General features: G+C 40.5%; 1 protein-coding gene across 3 annotated transcripts in view; it reads left to right on the top strand.

The window, feature by feature from the left end:
• CSGALNACT1 (chondroitin sulfate N-acetylgalactosaminyltransferase 1) overlaps positions 1–19,981 on the top strand; it is a 42,012-nt gene extending 22,031 nt beyond the window's left edge. For all 3 annotated transcript variants that reach the window (XM_071431735.1, XM_071431732.1, XM_071431733.1), the window contains 8 exons: positions 2,733–2,986; positions 4,589–5,511; positions 11,704–11,920; positions 13,501–13,602; positions 14,394–14,572; positions 14,922–15,016; positions 18,068–18,149; positions 18,510–19,981. In XM_071431735.1, coding sequence (XP_071287836.1) covers positions 4,878–5,511; positions 11,704–11,920; positions 13,501–13,602; positions 14,394–14,572; positions 14,922–15,016; positions 18,068–18,149; positions 18,510–18,793 — 1,593 coding nt within the window. In that variant the 5' untranslated portion in view covers positions 2,733–2,986; positions 4,589–4,877 and the 3' untranslated portion in view covers positions 18,794–19,981. The remainder of the gene's footprint in view (positions 1–2,732; positions 2,987–4,588; positions 5,512–11,703; positions 11,921–13,500; positions 13,603–14,393; positions 14,573–14,921; positions 15,017–18,067; positions 18,150–18,509) is intronic.

The following is a 19,981-nucleotide window of genomic DNA, read 5'->3' as shown; positions in this document are numbered from 1 at the left end:
CAATATTTCCAGGACTGTTAAAGTTTTGAGGGCTTCTTCTTTTGAAGTCAGCTTCTAATTGTTGTTGTAACCTATTTGCAAGAGGATCAGTCTGTAATTGTTATTTACAGAGGGGAACAGTGTAATTGTCCTTCTGTGGGCAGGGTTAGATTTTGAGGATTTCTGGAGAACATGTGACAATGTAAGTAAGACTTTCTGTTGAAGATGACTCCAGAATCAAAGATTAGGAAATGAAGAGTTTTACAGTAAGTTGTCTACTGTCTTCAACTATTAACATTTAACATTTTCATTCTGCATACTATTTCTTACTAACCCTTTATTTGGATTGAAGATTGGAAACCAGATGTTAAGATTTTGAGTGGTTTGTTTGGGATGTGTGAGTGTCAACCCAAGAGGGAGCGGTGGCATTTTTAACAGGGAACAATAGAAGAAGGCCAAGAAGGTACACCCAGTCCATTTATCAGACAGGCTTTTTTCTTTATTCAGCCTTCTGTTTAATTTAGCCCTAGACAGAAGAACTGGGCTGAGAAGTAGTTGAGAAATCATGATCTAGCCATAAGGAGAAATAGAATTAATTTTTGCATAAAGTATGTAAATTGTTATGTGAGACTAAATTTTAATCCCTGTGACATGTTCTATTCTGCTGAGGGTCTTGGATTCCTGTTGAGAAGCTAAGGGGAAAAATCTTGCTCCTAACATTTAAAGCAGACTAATTTGTCTGCAGTGCTATGCACAGTCCTTGTAATTAAGAAGTTCAAGGTAAATTACAAGTGGCTGCAGAATGTCTTTCTCTATTTTTGTAAGGCACTTAAAAGTCTGGGTGGAACATCTGTTTCCTCCTCCCCACAGCTCATCTCAGAGATTATTATGATTCTACTGAAATCTCACAGCGACATGTGCTGCTATTCAATGAAGATGTTTCAAACACCTACACAAAACCTAATTGCAGCTTCTGCCACTTACTGCCTCTACTGAAAAAAAAAGAAAATAAAAGGAATTTCAAAGTTTTGTGAGCTAAAATGGGAGTTGCCAGTCTGAATTACACCTACAATAAGAAGCTGTGGCAGAAAGTACTTAAAAACATGGAATTATCCTGCATAATGTCACATGTGCTGAGAGACCACTGCCTCTGCAAATATGACTGAGCTTTTGCCATTCATTTCTGTCCTCAACATGAGGAGTGCAGAAATTGTGAAGCTCAGAGAGGAGATATATATACAGACATACTTTGGTTTGAGTCCCTTTCTCCTGCACAGATTCTCTGTGTGGTTTTCGAGAGTCAAAAATTCAGACTTGAAATACATTGTCATTTCTGTGCAGAGGTGAATTTCCTGTATCTCTACAGTCCAATGAAAGTTCAGATGTTGGTGAGAAACAGTGATGGGTGCATACCATCTGAAATTTCAAACCAACCAATTTTCATTTTTTGCCGCTCCCTGTGATTGGGTGCAGCACCCTCCACTGTGCAGGAATGTTCACAGAGTGCTTAGAGTGATGACAGAATCTGTTTCTGTGTTTAGAGCATTTTTTGGGCCCAGGCTCCTTGAAAGCAAGTGAAAAGCACCTCTGTGAGCAGGGCTGACCTCTGGCTGGGCTAACAGGTTGAACTGAGGTTGAAGATGTTTTTGCAAGTGAAGGCTTTTTTAAGAATTAATTCCCTTTCCCTCAGCCACCAGACTAATCACTGCATATTTGTTACAGCTTCTCCTTGCAAAGAGACTAATACTACTTGATGCAGCTGACTGCTGTGAAAATACAGAGGCGTTTTTGTCAGTTCCTAGGAAAAAAAATAACATTTCAGTTTGTCTTCTCTTCGTCTCGGTTGGTGTGAAACTGTGTTGGTCTGGTGAAATCAACAGAATGGTTGTTAGGAGGAGTTACCATCCCTGGCTTTCTGGTACTTGCCTATGCAGCTGACATGCCTTAGCTGTGACCACCTTTGGTGTTGATTTAAAGTAATCTGCTTTTTTTGGCACTGACCTGGATAGGGACTGCTTTCACAAGCATGCCCATGAGATAGTAGGACAGTAACAGCTGTATATTTAAATGTCAGTCACTGTAAGGCAGTGCCACTGAAGCTACCAGTACAATTTAATAAGACAGATCCAGAGTGCAAGCAATGAAAGCTTCTTGTCAGGATGCCTCCAGTCATGATGGTAAAATCCTGTGAAGAAAGTTAAAGTCCCCATGGTCTCAATTCCTTACTATGAAAATGGTGTTTCAAAGGACAAAGCAGCTCTGCTAATTTACTGTCCTGAAATGTTTATAAAGATCCATCTTTGATGGCAGAGATTTCAAACCAGAAAACTATGTAGAAAAGAGATAATATCCTGAAGAGAGAGATACTACATTTTAGTGAAGATGGCTATCTATATACATATATATTCTTAGGTCAATGTTTGAAGAGCTCTTTGACCAAAACTCAAATCTGTTGCTGCTTATAGAAATTAAATAGTGTGTTTATCTAAGCCATTGAGATGTAATTTCAGTTTATACCATGTTAGTACAACTAATCCTTTCACTGATGTTCAGCTTCTGCCAATTCAGTCAATGGACTAATTGTGTGAAGGGAAGCATACAAGCACAGCAGTGTTTTATGTACTACATCTCACCACTTCCTGACCCTGTCTCCCTGCACACTACCTTCTTACAGTCTTCTAGCCAGATCTGTTGTACAGTTAGAAATGCCCAGATTAATTTTCCCTGCTTTGACAAGCTCCTTTACATTGCAGGAGGCCAACATTTTTAGTGCATCCATAGGAAGCGTCTCCACTACAGCCTTTCACCACACGAGAGACAGACTGAAGATGTAGGCAGCTGACAAATATGAAAGCAATGAAGAGGTGTTCTGAGGTTGACAGCACTTTTCATAGTACACTCATTTTCTGGGAAAGGCATGAGAAGGGAGATAAACAGGCAATGGTTTTGGCAAGCTGAGGAGAAGCTGTAGCAGACCAAGATGTTCCAAAGAAATCACATCAAAAAGGTAAGGGCGCCAACTTCATCCTGTCCTTTTCTCCTGCTGCTTGAATATTTTCTTGAAAATCAGCAATTCTTTCTTTGAAAATGCTGACATTTTCTGGAGAATCCTAGAAATGCTATAAAAGTAATTTAGCATTACTTTGAAAAAAACACAGTACTATTTTTATGGCTCATTCTAGCCCCCTCAATTCCTGCTCAAAGTTGGGTTTTTTCCCAGAAGCTCTGCAAACTGATAAAATAATAACAGTCCAAACATCAGAAATATCTCTGTGTAACTGCTGCATATGGAGTAATAGTCAATCAAGATTGGGGGGGGGGGGAAGCCACAGAGCAGTTTATAAAAAGTCCTACATAAGACTTTGATTCAATACTAGAAATAACTGAAAATAACTCTGAAAGTCTTATTCTTAGTCAAACTGCTTTTGCTTAAGGGTGTGCCAGCAAGGATGTATGCCTAAAAGGACTGTGACTCTCTCTGTCAAAAGAGTAAAACGATGTCATGCATGCATCCAAGGGGAGAGCACCAAGGGGTTAATTTGATTGTGTTTGTGTCTAACAATGTGTAATCTAGGATGTCACTCAGCCTTGATACCTAAGTGTACAGTCAGCTGGGTATATGATAAAGTTCCTTGCACCAGTATGGGTTTAGGCCAAACCCAAGGGATTTTGAAAATCTCTCTGGTAATGTTCTCAGCACAATTGTTTTAATGTAGCTTATAGCTAGATCAATATTCAACTTCAATAATCTAATTTTTTCCCCTTTTCTATATATACTTGAAGAAGTTTTATTAAAAATTATAATGTTCCCAGTTCCACCTTCTCTGTGGTCTATAGTCCTAGGCAGACTGGAAAAAATGGTCGTACTGTACATTTTTGCACAGATTTTCATAATGTTATAAGAAACAGAAGAGGGTCTTGAAATATTAAAATAATGTGCAATGATGACAGCTTCAAAATTGCAACAAAGCTTCTGTTGAGTTTGGGTAAAATTGGTCTGAGTGTTCCTAGAATATGTCCTCTTCCTCATTATCTGTTTTTTATGGGAGCATCTGGTAGGATATATAAGACAATGATAGTTGTGGTAATTGGCCTTGATAACAGTTTTTAGTTTTCTGGTAATCAGATTTCTACTCCAGGTCAGGCTTCATATGTTCAAATGGACTATATTTGTCATCTGGCATTTTTGAAAAAATCTGCCTGGAAGCTAAAATGTATGCGGTAGCTCTGGGACTGAGTGCCTTCCTTTCAAAACTTGAGTGAACACTCCAAGATTTGAGAACACCTGAAGGGCCATCAATGCCTGGATGAACTGAGCATTTTAGCATCCGACCACTAGACTCTTCCAAATTATTGTGAAGCATGGGAGTCTTTGAGGCCTGGACTAGTTTCCCATGGCAATGGGCCAAGCCATGTTATTAACAGTGAAAGGGATACATATGGGATTTTTCACATAAGGACCTTGGCACCTTTAGGGTCTTAGCCCAAGCACTTCACAGCTTTGAGATCTGCTAGAGCAGCTGAGAAACAAGCTAAATTAGAACACGCTAAATGGTCTGGACTGAATGACCAAATTCTAACTTGTCTGTCTTTGTCATTTATCTTTCAGGTCCTCAGGCTCCATCAGCCACCGTCTGATCATATTGCAACAACATAGGTGTTGCCATGAGGATCAGGACGTGTCCTGTTTGCTTCACAACTTGTCTTTTGGTCCTGCTGGGTACACACCAGAGAGAGCTCCATATAGAGGCAGAGCACACATTTCAGGAGAGCTGACAAACCAGTTCCTGCACATACATGTATCTGTGTAAGAGTACTCCAAGACCAGAGGCCTCTGTGGCACTGCATGGACATAAGAACTGTTGCATGTGTGGGGTTAGACTCTGCTTTTTTGAGATATGATGCTCCGACGAGGATTTATTCTATTTCTTCCCCGACTTGTAGGCCTGCTGGTGGTGGCCTGTTGCTCAGTGTCTATTGTTTATATGTTGGCTTGCACACCCAAGGGTGACAACCAGCAGCTTGCCTTGCCCAGGGTGCACAGTCCAACTGTGAAGGAGGGATATGAAGCCATTCTGCAAGAGCGAGAGGAGCAACACCACAATTACATCATCAGCTTGAAGAAACAAATTGCCCAGTTGAAGGCTGAGCTCCAGGGCAGGACCGAGCAGCTTAAGAACATGCAGAACCAGTACCCAGACCCCTTGGACATTCAGCTTGACCACAGTAAGCCAGAGAAGGCCCAGGCCAACCTGTTGGCCTTCCTGCGTTCCCAAGTAGACAAAGCAGAGGTGCACAGCGGTGTTAAGCTGTCCACAGAGTATGCAGCAGTGCCCTTTGAGAGCTTCACCCTCCAGAAGGTTTACCAGCTGGAGACAGGGCTGACACGGCACCCAGAGGAGAAGCCTGTAAGGAAGGACAAGCGAGATGAGTTGATAGAGGTGATCGAATTAGCAGTGGGGAGCCTGAACAAGCCAGATGGGGTCAGCAAAGCAAAACCCCGCCTATACACAGCCTCCGACTTCGTGGAAGGTTCGTATGCAGAGAGCAGGTTAGAAGGTGCACACAGTGCTGGGGAGGAGTTCTGCGTGACTGAGTTGCTGAGGGAGATGGGAGCTGTGTCAGAGCACAGATGTCTGGGATAGTGTCAGTGCTGTGACCTAGTGATGCTGTCTCGGGCACTATTGCAAAATGGCAGCTTTCCTGGGGAACAGGACCTGGTGACAACGTTGTGTCCTGTAGTGACACCAATGTGTTCTCACAGCTCTCTAGTCATGCGCTTGCCTCAAAACTTACAAAGCAAGGAGCGACTGACCAGGCTGCAATCCCAGATCTATTTCCAGAGTTAACATTGGCAACTGCAGTTCAAATCCATGCTGCCATTCTCCTCCTTTCTGTTTGTTGTTTAGTTTATCTTTTCAAAATATGTTTCTACAGTTTTTATAGGTGCTGAACAAGCAGATATGACGGTTTGGCACCACCTTTTCCATGTGAGAGGGTCAGGAGAAAGATGTTTCCTGAAACACATTGCTTAATATCAATTAAGCTGTGAGCCTGCCTTTATGCATAATTAAGAGACTTTGACAAGGTACCAGTGCTGTGCTCGGGGAACAAGTGCAGGAAGATGCGGGGAAGAGATGCATGCTAGTGCTGGCTCTGTGGAGGTTCTTCATGCACTAATGGTCTTGCTGGCTTTCTTATACCATGGTGAAATTCTCCAGAGGGAGGAAGTCTTTCACATGACTTAGAGCTCAAGAAACTGGAGGCCTCTGTACAGCTCAGTCTGAGCTCAAGGAACCTTCCTTATGTCCTCCCCTGTGAGGCAAAAAAGGACCTGTGAGGCAGGTCCTTACTTCTGCAGGTGCAAGGGAACAAATTCTAATTCTCACTCATCAGGGCAGACTGATTTGTTTGCCAATGCAGTGATCCATGTATTGGGGCTGGAAACAAAGAGACTTGGCAGAAAATTTCCCTGCCAAATCCCTTTGGACATCTCTGTGACTTCTTGTCACTCTTTTTTCCCCCCAACTTTATTCTCCCAAGAATGGCAAAAACTGCCAATCAAAGGACAAATCCATTGCTCTGTGTAACTTCAGTATGTGTAGGGAGGACTGAATTATCTGTTCCAGTTCTGCATTTCAAGTATATTTTGGACTCTGAACTTGTTTTGGAAACAGTGCTCTGCAGGTGCTACTGCCTACACAATGAGTAATAAGCTGGATTCTGTGTCAGCTTCCGGCAACTTAGTATAAGTCCAGCAACACCGCAACCACGAGTCGAGTCCATTAACCCAGCCACCAAGCCAGATGTTTTCATTTTCTGGAACTGCCATGGGCAGCTGGAGATTTCTGGGAGTGCCCAGATTTGCACTGAAAGTAATAGCACTAACCCTCTAAGTGTTTTCCAGCTGCTTAAGCAATAACAGCACACAAAACTGTGTGCCTCTCATGTTAAATGTGGGGCTACTGCTCTCATTGAAAGGTTGATCAGGTGGAGAGATGTGCTGAAATGAAAATCAGGTAATCAGGGTCAGAGACAGGATTTAAAATCTGAACTGCTGCTGTCAGTATGTGGGATTTGTGTCCTTGTTTCTGCTCTACTTAGAGATGCCTTTGACACCAGCTTTGCTCAAGTGTGTTGCTGATCCTGAGTCTAGCTAGAAGATAGAGTTGTGCACAGTAATCTTGTTTTCTCGACCTCCTGTGTGGATTTTTCTTTTCTTGTGGATCCTGGCACCTGCTATCACTTTTTCAGTACTAGTTCATTGTTAGGTAGAGCGGTGGTGTGTGGCAATAAACTCAGTTGGGGTCTGTATCTCTTCCTTTTTTTAATTTTGTGCATTTATTCTTGTCTTTGCAGAGGGGAAATGTTTCTTCAAACACTTCTTGCATTAAAGGAGAAATGTTTTATCTCTGTGGCATCTTAAAATTAGTGTTGCATTCTCTGCAGTTTCTAGACAGAGTAACTTGTGTGTGGAAATTAGACTATGACCCTAGTACCTTAATCGGAGTTAAACTCCTTCTCAGCAGATTTGCTGTTACATGAAATTTGGATAGGATTCTCAGTTCTCCTTCCAGAGCAATAGCTGACACGTAGTGGAATTTTCCATTTTTCCCCCCCTTAATCAAAACCAAGGGAGCCACACCTTCTCCCTGGAGCTGGAGATGTATCCATCTGGCTGCTTCTCTGCTTAGCTTCTCTCCTGACAGAGGCACTTGGACTGTTCAGCTGCTATACTGCTTCCCTCTCCCCTTTATTCCTCCCACTTATGAACCAAGTTCACTAGCTTTCTGCCAAGGGGAGTCAGTAAGAAACAGCATGGGGAAAAAAAAAGAAATTTCTGTGTATTATAAGCAGGCAAAGGACTGTTCTGTTTCCAGTAGAAAGCCACTTGCTCAGAAAGCAGGATAACAGGTCTGGTCATTAATTTATGTAAATAGCAGCAGCACCAAATAGATCTGGGAGTTGCTCATTTTCTCAGAGATGGAGATGATAATTCAGAGACTGACAAGCCTCAGTATTGTGTTCCATAAGTGAATGGAATCACTGCCTGATGATATTCTTTCCTAATGTGAACAGCTCCAGAAAGTCCCTGGATTTTTAAGAAATGCCCTGCCATAACACCTTCAAATATGCTGGATCAAACGTTTTCCTACTTAAAGTATGTGGCTGTCTAGTGACTGGAATTTTAATCAAGGTCTCAGAGGCAAAGGAAAAAGGAATAGCTTTGCTTCCTCAAATGGGCAGCTACTGGTAGCGATCTATCTGATGGAATTTTGCCATGGCTGCTTACTGGGAGAAAGGAATTATGCTTTTCATCAAAGGATAAGATGCTGTATTTTACTGCATGTGAAGTGGGAACACCATTGTAGTACTGAGTTAAAACGAGGACAACAAATTCTGATAAATCCTCATAGTGGCTCCTACATCATCTAACAGAAGGGAATTAATGAACATGAGTCCAGGCAGTGTTTTAGAGACACTAGGAGACTTGAAGCCTGTAGTCTGTAGAACTGAGGCTAGAATTGTCATCCACTCAACAGCATTTTGTTCAGAATGCATGGCTGTTTGCTAGTTACACATTTCATGTCGATCCATATAGTTGGCAGTTGTTTGCCTGCCCTGCTGAATAGACATCAGGTGTTTTCCATTTCTTTAGAGAGCTCTGGGAATTGCTGCCCTGAAGACTGGAGACTTACTGCTCTTTCATCAGTTCTTCAGCCCAGGCCATTTTTGCCTCTCACTTATTCTTTCCCTTCATCTTAGGGCCATTCTATCTGCTGACACAGAGTTCCTGTTTACATTTTTACATTAGGTTTCCAAAGGCTTTGACTTTTCTCTCTGTCTCTGAAAGGAATGGTGCATATTCTGAAACATATCTGCTGTAATGGAAGCAATAGATGATCAATTAACATTCTTTTATCCCTATTTAATATCTGGCCTTTCCAAGGCTTTCATTTCAGAAGCAATCTTTGAAGGAAAAGGGTTTTTTGTTCACTTTTTTGAGACTACTTTTTCCTCCCCTCATAGTTCATATCTCAGAATTGAGGCTGTTTAACACATCTTCCTGGATCACGTAGAAAGTCCTGGTGGCACAAATAAAGTAGAGCCTTTGGAAATGGAAAGCATTTGTTAAAGGCAGGATGTTCTGCTGGGCGAGTCACCAGAGTGACTCAAGACATTCAGACTCATTTCCAAAGCTCACTGCCTGTCCTTGGGCAAATCACTTTGTTCTCTGCTTCTAAAAAGAAGATACTTTAAAAGGAAAGAACATTTTTAAAAATGAAAAACAAATAGTTTAAATATTTGTGAAGAATAGCAATATTTAATTAGAGGCATTAAACTTGCATACAGTTCTCTTCATTATAAAATGTTATGACTATAAATTATTGGATTACCATTTTGTATAAATGCCTACACCTAAGCTACTTGTTTTCAGCCATAGTAGAAGTACTAAACAAGAACAAAACTACAGATTTAGAAGCAGCCTCTGTGTGTATAGCCCTGTGAGGGACCCCAGCCAGGTCACAAACTTGCATTCTTCTTTAAGGTACTTCTTATTTGGCAAGGTTTCCTTTATTGGATAGTACATCTCTCTCCAGGGAAGTGGAATTTGTGGGGTCACTGTTTCTTGGCTGGGTTAGGTAGAAGAGAATGTAAAAGCAAAAGCTGAAATATTGTGTGGTAGATACTATTAGATTTGTTAATTAAATTTAGAACTTATTTATTATGAAAAAATGTCAGTTCACTATGTCAAACATGTGAAACACGTTTGAAACAGTCCTATCAATTTATCTCTAAAGGGAATGAAAATCAGATTTAATTTAGAATTTTGTTTATCTGAATGTCAGAAGGTTGCCTTAACCTTTCAAACACAAACATCTTTGGTAAAACCTGTGTTCAAAAACTGCCTGAGCAAATGAGTGCAACCAACAATGCACTCAGATCATCAGCAGGCTTTCTGTAAGAATAAATGGGTGAGCAGAGTTCAAAGGCCCAGATTTCTACTCTCTGGCCACCAGGAGGAAGAAATCAAGGGACTATTAGGCCACTATTCAGATGAGCTCCAGTTCAGTAACAGATGTAGTTCATGGTCTGCAGCTTGGGCAGACTTTCTGAAAAAAGCTAGGAGGAGTCAAGGGCACAACTCTGAAAGATTAGCAGCAAAAGAATTATGGAGCTGCTATCTCCCTAGATTCATTTACTATGCTAGAAGGAGGATTGGAGCATTTGTTGAATCAGCTTATATTAAAAATAAAACATGAAGTGAATAATGGATCAGCAAATCTGCATATATTATTAACCAGCTGAAGTGTTCATTAAGAATAAAAGACTTGGAGAATGATAGTGAAGATAAGACAGCCCACAGAACTCTCTCCAGATAAAATCACACCTCATTAGTTTTTTGATTATACCAATGTAAAAGCAGCAATACAAGATGAAGAGATTATGTCACTTTGCTCTTTGAAGAAAACTTTGACCCAGACTTTCACAAGAAATACAGACAGAGCTGACAGCCTATGGGTCAGATGTTCAGCAATGTTACACATCAGGGAGTAACCAAAATTTTTTAAAAAGCAAGCCTTATTTTGGTCTTGTTTTTCATAACCAGAAGAAGCTATGCTTCCTAGCCAGATGGAGAGGAAAAAAAAAAGAAAGAAAAACAAGTTAAGAGGAGGAGTTTTTTTCAAGACATTTGTGCTTGTCTCTTTAACTTCTGCAAGAGATGGAAGGCATTGCAATTATACTCTTGTACTGATTAAGTTGTTAAGATGTTTACAGTGGCTTAATGACTAGTTAGAATTAGCATTAATTTTTCTTTCTTAAACCTAATGGATTTCCAGTGAAAAAGCTTTATTTCAGTATACACTGTAGGGACTGAAGTATCATTTAGAGTGGGTAAAATCTATAGCCTTTTTGCCAATTTGATCTCATTTAGGATATTATAGTATTTCAGTGGGGCATGATCGAGGCTTTTATAGTTCATGTTGGCTCTCAGCATGAACCAGAGCAATTTCACCCATCAAGTATGTCAAAAGTTTCTTACATACAGGAAATAAATACATGATTGTATGAATTAAGTATCCTGGTCTAGCCTCTGACAAACTGTAGTGTTATCCTTGCAGACCATTACTTGACCAGGAGTGGGCATTCATACAGAAAATAGCAGTCTCTTGAGAGCTGAGTAACAGGAGAGTTTTGTCCTGACTGACAGTGGGTGAAGCTGATGGCTGGGGCCTGTTTACACAGTTTTATCAGGGGACTTTCCAGAGCTCCTCCCAGTGCTCATCAGGAAATGGCCTTTCTGGGAGATGGCCTAATCCCTCCTGTTGCAGAGAGGCAGACTGCCTTTGCAGTCCCTCTGCATCCCATTACCATACATGTCTGCAGTGTGCAATTGGAGCAGTCTGAAAAATAAGGACAGTACATCTGCTGGGTTATACTGAGAGTGAGCAGTTGGCAATCTTCAGGGGTTTGTAACTCAGCCAAGCTTTGGAATGTGCCTGCAAGAATACCAAACAGCTCCTGCAACCCAGGGCTCTGTCCCTGCTACAGTGATGGCCTCCTCCAAATGATAGTGGACTGTGTATTGGTATAAAAGTAAATATCTCATTGCCTCTGCTGCATTTTCAGCTTAGATGTAGCAACTTAAGACTTTCCCCCTTTTTCCCCCTAGGAGCCCAACTTTAATACAAAAATCTCTTCATTTTTGTTTTCATGCAGGGATCTACCGTACAGAAAAAAATAAAGGCACCTTGTATGAGCTGACTTTCAAAGGAGATGCAAAACATCAGTTCAAGAAGATTGTTTTATTCCGGCCATTTGGTCCTGTAATGAAAGTGAAAAATGAAAATGTCAATATGGCTGACACACTTATTAATGTCATTGTGCCGTTGGCCAAGAGAGCCAGCAAATTTCGGCAATTCATGCAGAATTTCAGGTGGGTTTCCTTCAATGCTGCTTTACTTTTTCTTACTAGGAAAGTAAGATGCAATTAAAAGAGTTATCTGTGGTATTCACGTGCCCTCTGAACAGAGAGAAGCTGTGAGACAAGCAGAGAAGAAGGAAAACACAATTCTTATCTCACTTACTGTGCCTGTGTTTTGCCAAAGTAGAATGCAATATGGAGATTGTTTGCCCAAAGTGAGGATGTTTTGTTCCCTTGGCCCATCAGGGCCAAAAAGGTGTGTGTGTGTCAGGCTGTCACGGGACAGTCACGAGAGAATCAGAGATGAGTGCAGTTCTGTGCAGTTGTGAGCAAGAGTGAGTGCATGGCAGATTCAGTTTAGATGAAATATATATAGTATAGTATAATAAAGTAATTAATTAGCCTTCTGATGATGGAGTCAGATGCATCATTCTCTCTCCCCTTCGTCGGAGTCGCCTTTGATTTACAATAGTTATCAAAACCTCACTCACTGCTACTTTTACATAACAGCTCATTGTTCTACACAGTGATTTTTGAGATTACAGACTGAAAGGCATTTGGTTGCTTAATGCATTGTGATTAGCGATAAAAGCAATTATATTCCAGTCATCAGGGTTTCTGATTTGCATGTACCTGACTCAAGAGTCTCAATCTATTTGTTGGGCACATACAATTGTGGCAACATGAGAATGCCATGCACTAGTTGCAAAGGAGCATTTCTCAGGAAAAGGGGAATCAGTGCTCCTAGACACTTTTCTAGGCTCCATTAGATAAAATATTAAGGCAACAAAAGGCAAGATAAAAATGTATTTAAGCTTTCAGCATAGTTCCTCTTAAACTATTATTTTTTCAGCACAGATGTGATGTTCAGAGGAAGAACTGAACTGAGATGTAACTTTAAATAGCTGCCCAGAAAAGACTGTGTTATCAAAAGATACTTACTCTTACAATGGGATGTTTTGTCCAATTACAGCCATCTAAAAATAGGCTCCTTGTCTAAATTAGCCTTCTGATTAGTATTCTGATAATCTTGTTTTAGACTGGGAGAAATTGCCCTCTGGTCATGCTGATCTCTCTGCTGATTATAGATGAACTCTTACAAACCAAACTTAGTGCAAGTGAGGCACGGTTCTAGCATTTGCTCAGATTGGTCTTACCCTTGAGCTACACATTTGATCTCTGCTAATACTTAGGTTTTAGTTAATGCCAAAGATCTGAACTCTGGAATATCTGTTGCAAAAACTCAAGGTTATGAGGTAGGATATTATAAAAATCCCCTTTCTCATGTTCTCCTGAGTGCTGAAGTTATTGCCTGCCTGATCATTCTTCCTGGGGCTGGATGGCCTCTTTTAACAGTGTCCTATTAATATAACAAATGCTGCTTAGAGAGCTGGTACGTAATCTGCCTGAAAGACTTCTGTCTCTTCTAAGGGAGAAAGCGAGCAGCTTTCTCAGGACAAGAATGCCTGTCAGTGAATCACGTCCCCAGGAATGCCTCTGAGGTTCACCCTACTCTGCCTTCTCCAGCTGCTGTAGGTTATTGAAGGAAGGTAACTTCTGGAACAAGTCACAAGTCTGTCTCTTTTCTCCAGGGAAATGGGCATTCAGCAGGATGGAAGAATTCACCTCACTGTAGTTTACTTTGGAAAGGAACAAATGAATGAAGTCAAATCAATACTTGAAAATACTTCTAAGTAAGTACCTGAACATCTGGTACTGTTTATATGCAACAATCCTACATGAAGTGGAGACTTGATAACTCAAAACTCATAGTTGTGCCAAAAGGTTCTAAAGTGCATTGCAGAAAATAGCTTTCTTTTTGTATCAAATAAAAATGGTGTTACCCAGAGTCCCACAGAGTGGTCTTTAGAACTGCAGAGCAGATTTTAACTCAATTTACCTCAGTGCAACTGCTTTTTTTTTCCCTCCCCCCACACACTGGTAAATCTTTAGTTCTTTGAAAGTGGCTTTGACTGTTAGGATGGAAAACTGACTTCTGAAGGCAGGTGGAAGACAATTTCAGTAGAGCACAAAGGAACTGTATACTTTTGGCCAGTTCTGCTCTGTTGAGTTTGGTTACATAGCTGTATTTGTCAAGATCATGTGGCACCACAGCCTTTTGCTTGACTTCTTTGTGTAGGAAGAAAACCCTTGTATAGATACAGTAATGTAATCACAGGTAATTGAAATTTGCATACTGAAGATATTTTTGTGAATCTAAACTTTGTTGGGATTTTTGTGAGATCTGTCCAAAGAAAGTCTGTGGCAGGAATGCTAGCGTGTGCTTGGCACAGGTCAAGCTCTGAACGTAGATACGAAATCTCCTCAAGAGTCAAACAGGACATCTCTTCCCTCCAGTTGCTCTCAGAACTGTGATACTACAGGTTTCTATTAATCTGTTAATTCTTTCATAGGGGGTTCCCATCCCCAGCTTGTATTAAGAGCTGGATGGACAGGGTAAGTCGCTGAATATTTTCCTTTCTAGGTCAGCCAACTTCAAGAACTTCACCTTCATCCAGCTGAATGAAGAGTTTTCCAGGGGCAAAGGGTTAGATGTTGGTGCTCGATTTTGGAAAGGAAACAATGTTGTTCTCTTTTTTTGTGATGTGGACATATACTTCACAGCTGAATTCTTGAACTCCTGTAGACTGAACACACAGCCAGGTACTGCTCCTCATGAAGTGCATTGTCTTTCAACAGGTTCCACCTATTTTGTAAAATCCTTCACCAGAGTATTCTTGTCTTTGAATTGGTAATGAAGGTACTGTAAATCAGTTGTAACAGTTCTTGCTCCAATTGTGATAGAATCTCTTGCCTTCAGCACCTTTCTTTCTGGAACAGGATCTTTTTATTAATTATATCCTCACATTTACATTCTTGTGGAAAGAACATAGACTTAGTGCAAAACTTGTGTGACTTTGTCTGGATATGGTCAGGTCTGGACTGTACCATGTAAGAGACAAGTGTGTTTTATACAGCTTTTTTTAAAAAAACAACCCATTGTCATTTCCAGGGAAGAAGGTATTTTATCCTGTTCTCTTCAGCCAGTATAACCCCAGTATAATTTATGGTCATCATGATTCCATACCATCTTTAGAACAACAGCTGGTAAGTACATGCATCTCTGAATGCCTGCTTCTATTTGAACAAAGCATTTTTTAAAGGTACATGTGCTCTTGGATAGCATTTCCCTATTCCTTGTGCACAGTGACCACCACAGAGACAAAATTAACTACAACACTCAACTTACTGTGAGTTCTGCAGTGTTTTTCACTGGGAAGTACCTTGGTGCCATTTATTTTAAACCTTTTTGAAGTTTTTACATGGAAACTAAGAATTTTTTAAATGTCTGCTTCTCTCTTAGAAGGAATTTCCTAACTAGTGAATAATTCCTCCATGGTGTGCTATTTTGGGGTGACAGTCATTGACTTGCTCTGATTTCTTCCTGTCACTGAATACTATTTGCATTTGAAGACATGACATTTGTAAAAAGCAAAGCTGTCCTCAGATCAGTCAGTAAAAGGAGAACTCCAGGAGCTGTCACAGTTATTCCCTACTTACTTGAACACCTTACAGTGGCCTTTCCCTTCCCACAGTTCATGACTGAACTGCCTGTGAGCAGACAGTGTGTTTCTGAAGTGTCTGACTCAAATCACATGCTTGGAACTGTCACTTTATTCTGGTACTGATACAACACAGCACAACTCCACTGATTTTCATCTCACCTGCATAATTTTGATGTGAGAAAAAAGCAGTATTTTTAAAAACATTGCCATAAGGCATATGATTAAGAAATGTATGAGTCTCCTGAATGAGGAGGGAGCTGTTGTGAGGAAGAAAGAGCACACAGATGAGAGGTTCACATGAATGTTAGTGACCAAGCCATTGCTTGGCACTGCTGCAGACACTGTTCTCCATTCTCTTGTGCTCTGGTGTTGCACTGCTGTTGGGCCTAAAGGCCTGATAGAAGGGAGTCTTGCTTCTCTCCAGAGTCAGTGGGTCAAAGTCCTCTGCCCACTAGTGCTGCTAAGTGGCTGAACTTTGAAATTGAAACATAAGCCAACTATGCAGCTTCATTCAGTTCCTCTGGGCCAGGTCCTAACCTGCCACATCTGCCTCTCTTACTGCCAGGCACTGCACTTACTAGGGCTCATCCTGTCCCAGGCTGGACACTGTCCCCAGAGCATCCCAGCTTCTACTGTTGTTCTGGATAAGTATGAATTAAGGGTGGTGTGAGCCCAGAGACAGTCACAGTTGAAAAAGATCACCTGGTGTCTGAGTCCAGTCTTCTGTCATCACTACCTCCACCTTGTGCAGTTCCTCCATAAAAATGAAGAATGAGAGTTTGAAAAGTCAATCCAAAATATTTTAAAGTAATTTTTTAAACTACTCTGTGTTATGAGACATATAGCCAGAAAGCCTTTTACCGAAGTGTCTGGAAAATTCCTTGTACTGTTTTTATTTCAGAAGAAACTTGTTCTGATCATACCATGGGATTCACATAAGCTTTTCTTTCTCTGCTCAGAGCCTGTCAGGGATCCTCAAGCTTGTAAAAATTGTGCTTAGGGAATGAAATAGAGTTTAGCTTTCAAGCTAGCATAAATTCCACAAAGTATATTGTCAGGATTGTGAAAATATTTATAGCTAATATTGAATCATAAAATGTGATGCTTATGTCAGAAAAGCTTTTTGATTTAAAGAAGTACAGCCAATCACATTTTTATGTATATTTTTGTACTTTTAGCCCACATTAGTTGCCAGGCATAAGGCCAGATCTATGCCAATAAAATAAGACTGTGTTGGCTCTCCGTCCTGGAACTTGGGCTTCTGAGGAGAAAAATCCTTCAGAAATCTTGGATAGAATTTGATTTGTGCAGCAGCCACTTGCCCTAATGGGAAATAATAATGCTAATGCACATGAGTAGCTTGCTGTAAGGGCATCGTGATGGAGACTTCTTGTTACAGTGCAGGCCTGACAGATTCAATCTTATTTCCTTTTAATTGGCTTCTGCAGTGACTTGGCTTTTTCAAGGAAAGGAGAAATGAGAAATGAAATGTATAGCAATGTAAGCAGTAAAATAAATTTTTTAAAAAAGCATTTGAAGTGACAAGAGTTATAAACAAAAAGAGGAGGCATGAACAATAAATCAGGAGAGAAAATTTTGGAAGAGCATTTCTTCATAAAGGAAATACTAGGATTTGTAAAACCAGAAATGGAAGTTCTTTTTCCTCATCTTCTGAAATTCTGTCACAACTAAGTCAAGATTTTCTAAAGAAGCTGCTAATGGATAGGTTTCTAACCAGGCATTCAAGAGTGTGAAGTACTGCTGACTTGCTCAGAGGATTTAAATGCCTATCCCAGTCCCTTGAAGCTCTTGGATGTCTCACCAGATTGGGTTAGGTCACTCACATGCATGAATTATGACCTTAGAGATCTGTACTTGGATATCTGCCTTTCAAAATTATAGCCATAGTTTCTCAGTGCTCTGATTTTCTACCTGTAATACATAATATTTTGATTGTCCATCTCAGGAAGGCAGACCATTCATCTCTACAAAGGCTTTCATGGGATATATATCTATCACTAAGCATTTCTGGAGTTCAATTTTAGGTGGATATAGCATTTTCTGTAATGGAAAATTATTCTTGTTACTCAAAATCAATGTAATCAAAAAGCTGTAGATTGTGTGATCAGATTAGAACCACTGTTTTCTTCTAGAGCTCTTGTGGTCCACAATGCAGATGCCACCATCTGTTCTGACAGCAAAGTCTGGCTTCCCTGGTTTACCAGTATGTTTCTTACATCAGGTGTGAATCCCACAGAAACTAACAGTTTTGGAGGATGCTTTGCCTGCAAAGAAATTATCTCCAGAGCTGTGATATTGTTCTACTTGGTCTACAACAGCAGGAGTGGAGCAAAACCTGATTGTTCTGGATCAGGGGGGTTATCCATGATAGCTAAGAATACAGCTGTTTTGGGGGGGCAGATATATAGATATATCCAATGAATATCTACAAAAACGGGTTCAGGACCAGCTGTGGATTCACATGGGGAAGAATAAAAGGGCAGTTGCTCCTATTTCTGACCACATTCAGGTCAGAATGCTCACTCTGAAAGCATTTCTGCTTCTATATAAATATTCCTTTCCCTCCGTGCAGATTATTAAAAAAGAAACTGGATTTTGGAGAGACTTTGGTTTTGGGATGACTTGCCAGTACAGATCTGATTTTATCAACATAGGTAAGAAAAATACATTCCAATACACCTGCCTGTTTGCTAAAACATAGAAAATTATGATTAGCCTCCCTTTCCTTTGCCAATGTGTCTGTCTCACTAATTTGCAGCAGTGCTGTGGTTAGATGTTCAGGCATTTCCTAGGTGTAATAGAATTACCAGAATCTAAACACTGTTTACAAATAAAATTACAAATAAAGAACTTCTCTCTGATGGTGAAATATTTGAAGATGGGCAGTTAAATGTTCACAGAAAGTGTGTGTGTTTTAAAGGGCTGACTGGAATCAGAAAACAGCTGCAGTGCAATTAATAGCATTGAGTTTGCTAATGGATTTCTAGTTTTATTTTGAATTTTGTCTGTGTCAGGTGGCTTTGACCTGGACATTAAAGGCTGGGGTGGTGAAGATGTGCATCTGTACCGCAAGTACCTTCACAGCAACCTGATGGTGATCCGAACGCCTGTTAGGGGTCTCTTCCATCTGTGGCATGAAAAGCAGTGTCTGGATGAGCTGACTCCAGAGCAGTACAAAATGTGCATGCAGTCCAAGGCCATGAATGAGGCTTCCCATGGCCAGCTTGGGATGCTTGTTTTCAAGCAAGAGATTGAGACACACCTGCAAAAACAGAAATTGAGCAGTAAGAAGACATGAATACAGAAAGGGAGGTTGAAAGCCTCTGAACTGGACTCCAGGGTGTTTTGGAAAAGAGGTTTTAACCAGAAAAGTTGGGATGAGACTGAAAGAGGATGGAGATTCCAGCAGGATGGCAGCAAAAGAAGAGGGAAAGCATCTGTCCTCCAAACTTTTGTTTTTATTCTAATGAGGTTTTTAAGTACTCCACTATCCTGACTGTTCAGCACTTGCTTCTGGAGAAGACTTGAACACTTGATGAAATTCAAGGTCACATCATAGAGACAATGAACATTATATGTTATTATGTGACCAGTGTGGTATTCACACTAACAAATGGATGTGCTTTTCCTTTGAAATGTTTGTAAGATGTGTACAGTTATTTAAAGGACTGATCTTTTGGTGGGCCAATAATTAGGAGTTATTTCCTACATCTAACTTGACATATCTAAAAAGGGCTATTTTTTAAGTCCAGGGACTCCTGCTCTGAGGACATCTGATTGTTAACCATGGTAAAGCTGGAGTGACCAAAAATACTTTTTCTTTAAGGGGCTGGGATGGGGGCACAGCAGCAGTGCGTTAACAGGCCATTCCCAGTTAATCCAGAGAAAGAGCTTTCTCAGAAAGTGCTTTCTAAACTTAAGAAAGAGAAAATCTTACTGGTCAAGTGTGATGGTTGAAAAACCATCAACTGGACGGTACTGTTTGTTCTCCTCTGTGGACAGTGAGCCATAAGCAATGAGCCACATCTGTATCATGTGAATCACATAGTGTATTTCTGCTTTAGAATGCTGTATGTATTTCAAGATTTATTTTTAAATGAAATTCATTTGGCTTGAGAATTATTTTGCCATACTTCAGGTTTTCTACTTCTAGCCTTAGTAGGAAATAGTACAACCTTCCAATGCTTGGAAAATGCTCTGCAGATCTGTGTTCCTGTGGATGGGAACTGGAATAGATAAGTGATTTTTCTACACAACCTGGGCATTGGAAGGCAGAAGCTTTATCATGCTAAAGAAAACGAAATACATATCAACTTGCAGTACTGATTTAGCAGGAGGCTTTAAACTCCAGATGCCAGATACCAACAGTGATGAACATTTTCTGACTTTATGCCAAAGTATTTCTTCTAAACCAAATAGAGTCTTGCCCAGGGTATAAAAAGCTTTCTGTAATTAACAAAATAAATTTTTGTGATGGACTACTGAA

This window comes from Agelaius tricolor, unplaced genomic scaffold (assembly GCF_023055355.1).
Source record: "Agelaius tricolor isolate 1412-34295 unplaced genomic scaffold, bAgeTri1.0.p SCAF_8, whole genome shotgun sequence".
Classification (NCBI taxonomy): domain Eukaryota; kingdom Metazoa; phylum Chordata; class Aves; order Passeriformes; family Icteridae; genus Agelaius; species Agelaius tricolor.
This window is presented reverse-complemented; position numbering and strand designations above follow the sequence as displayed.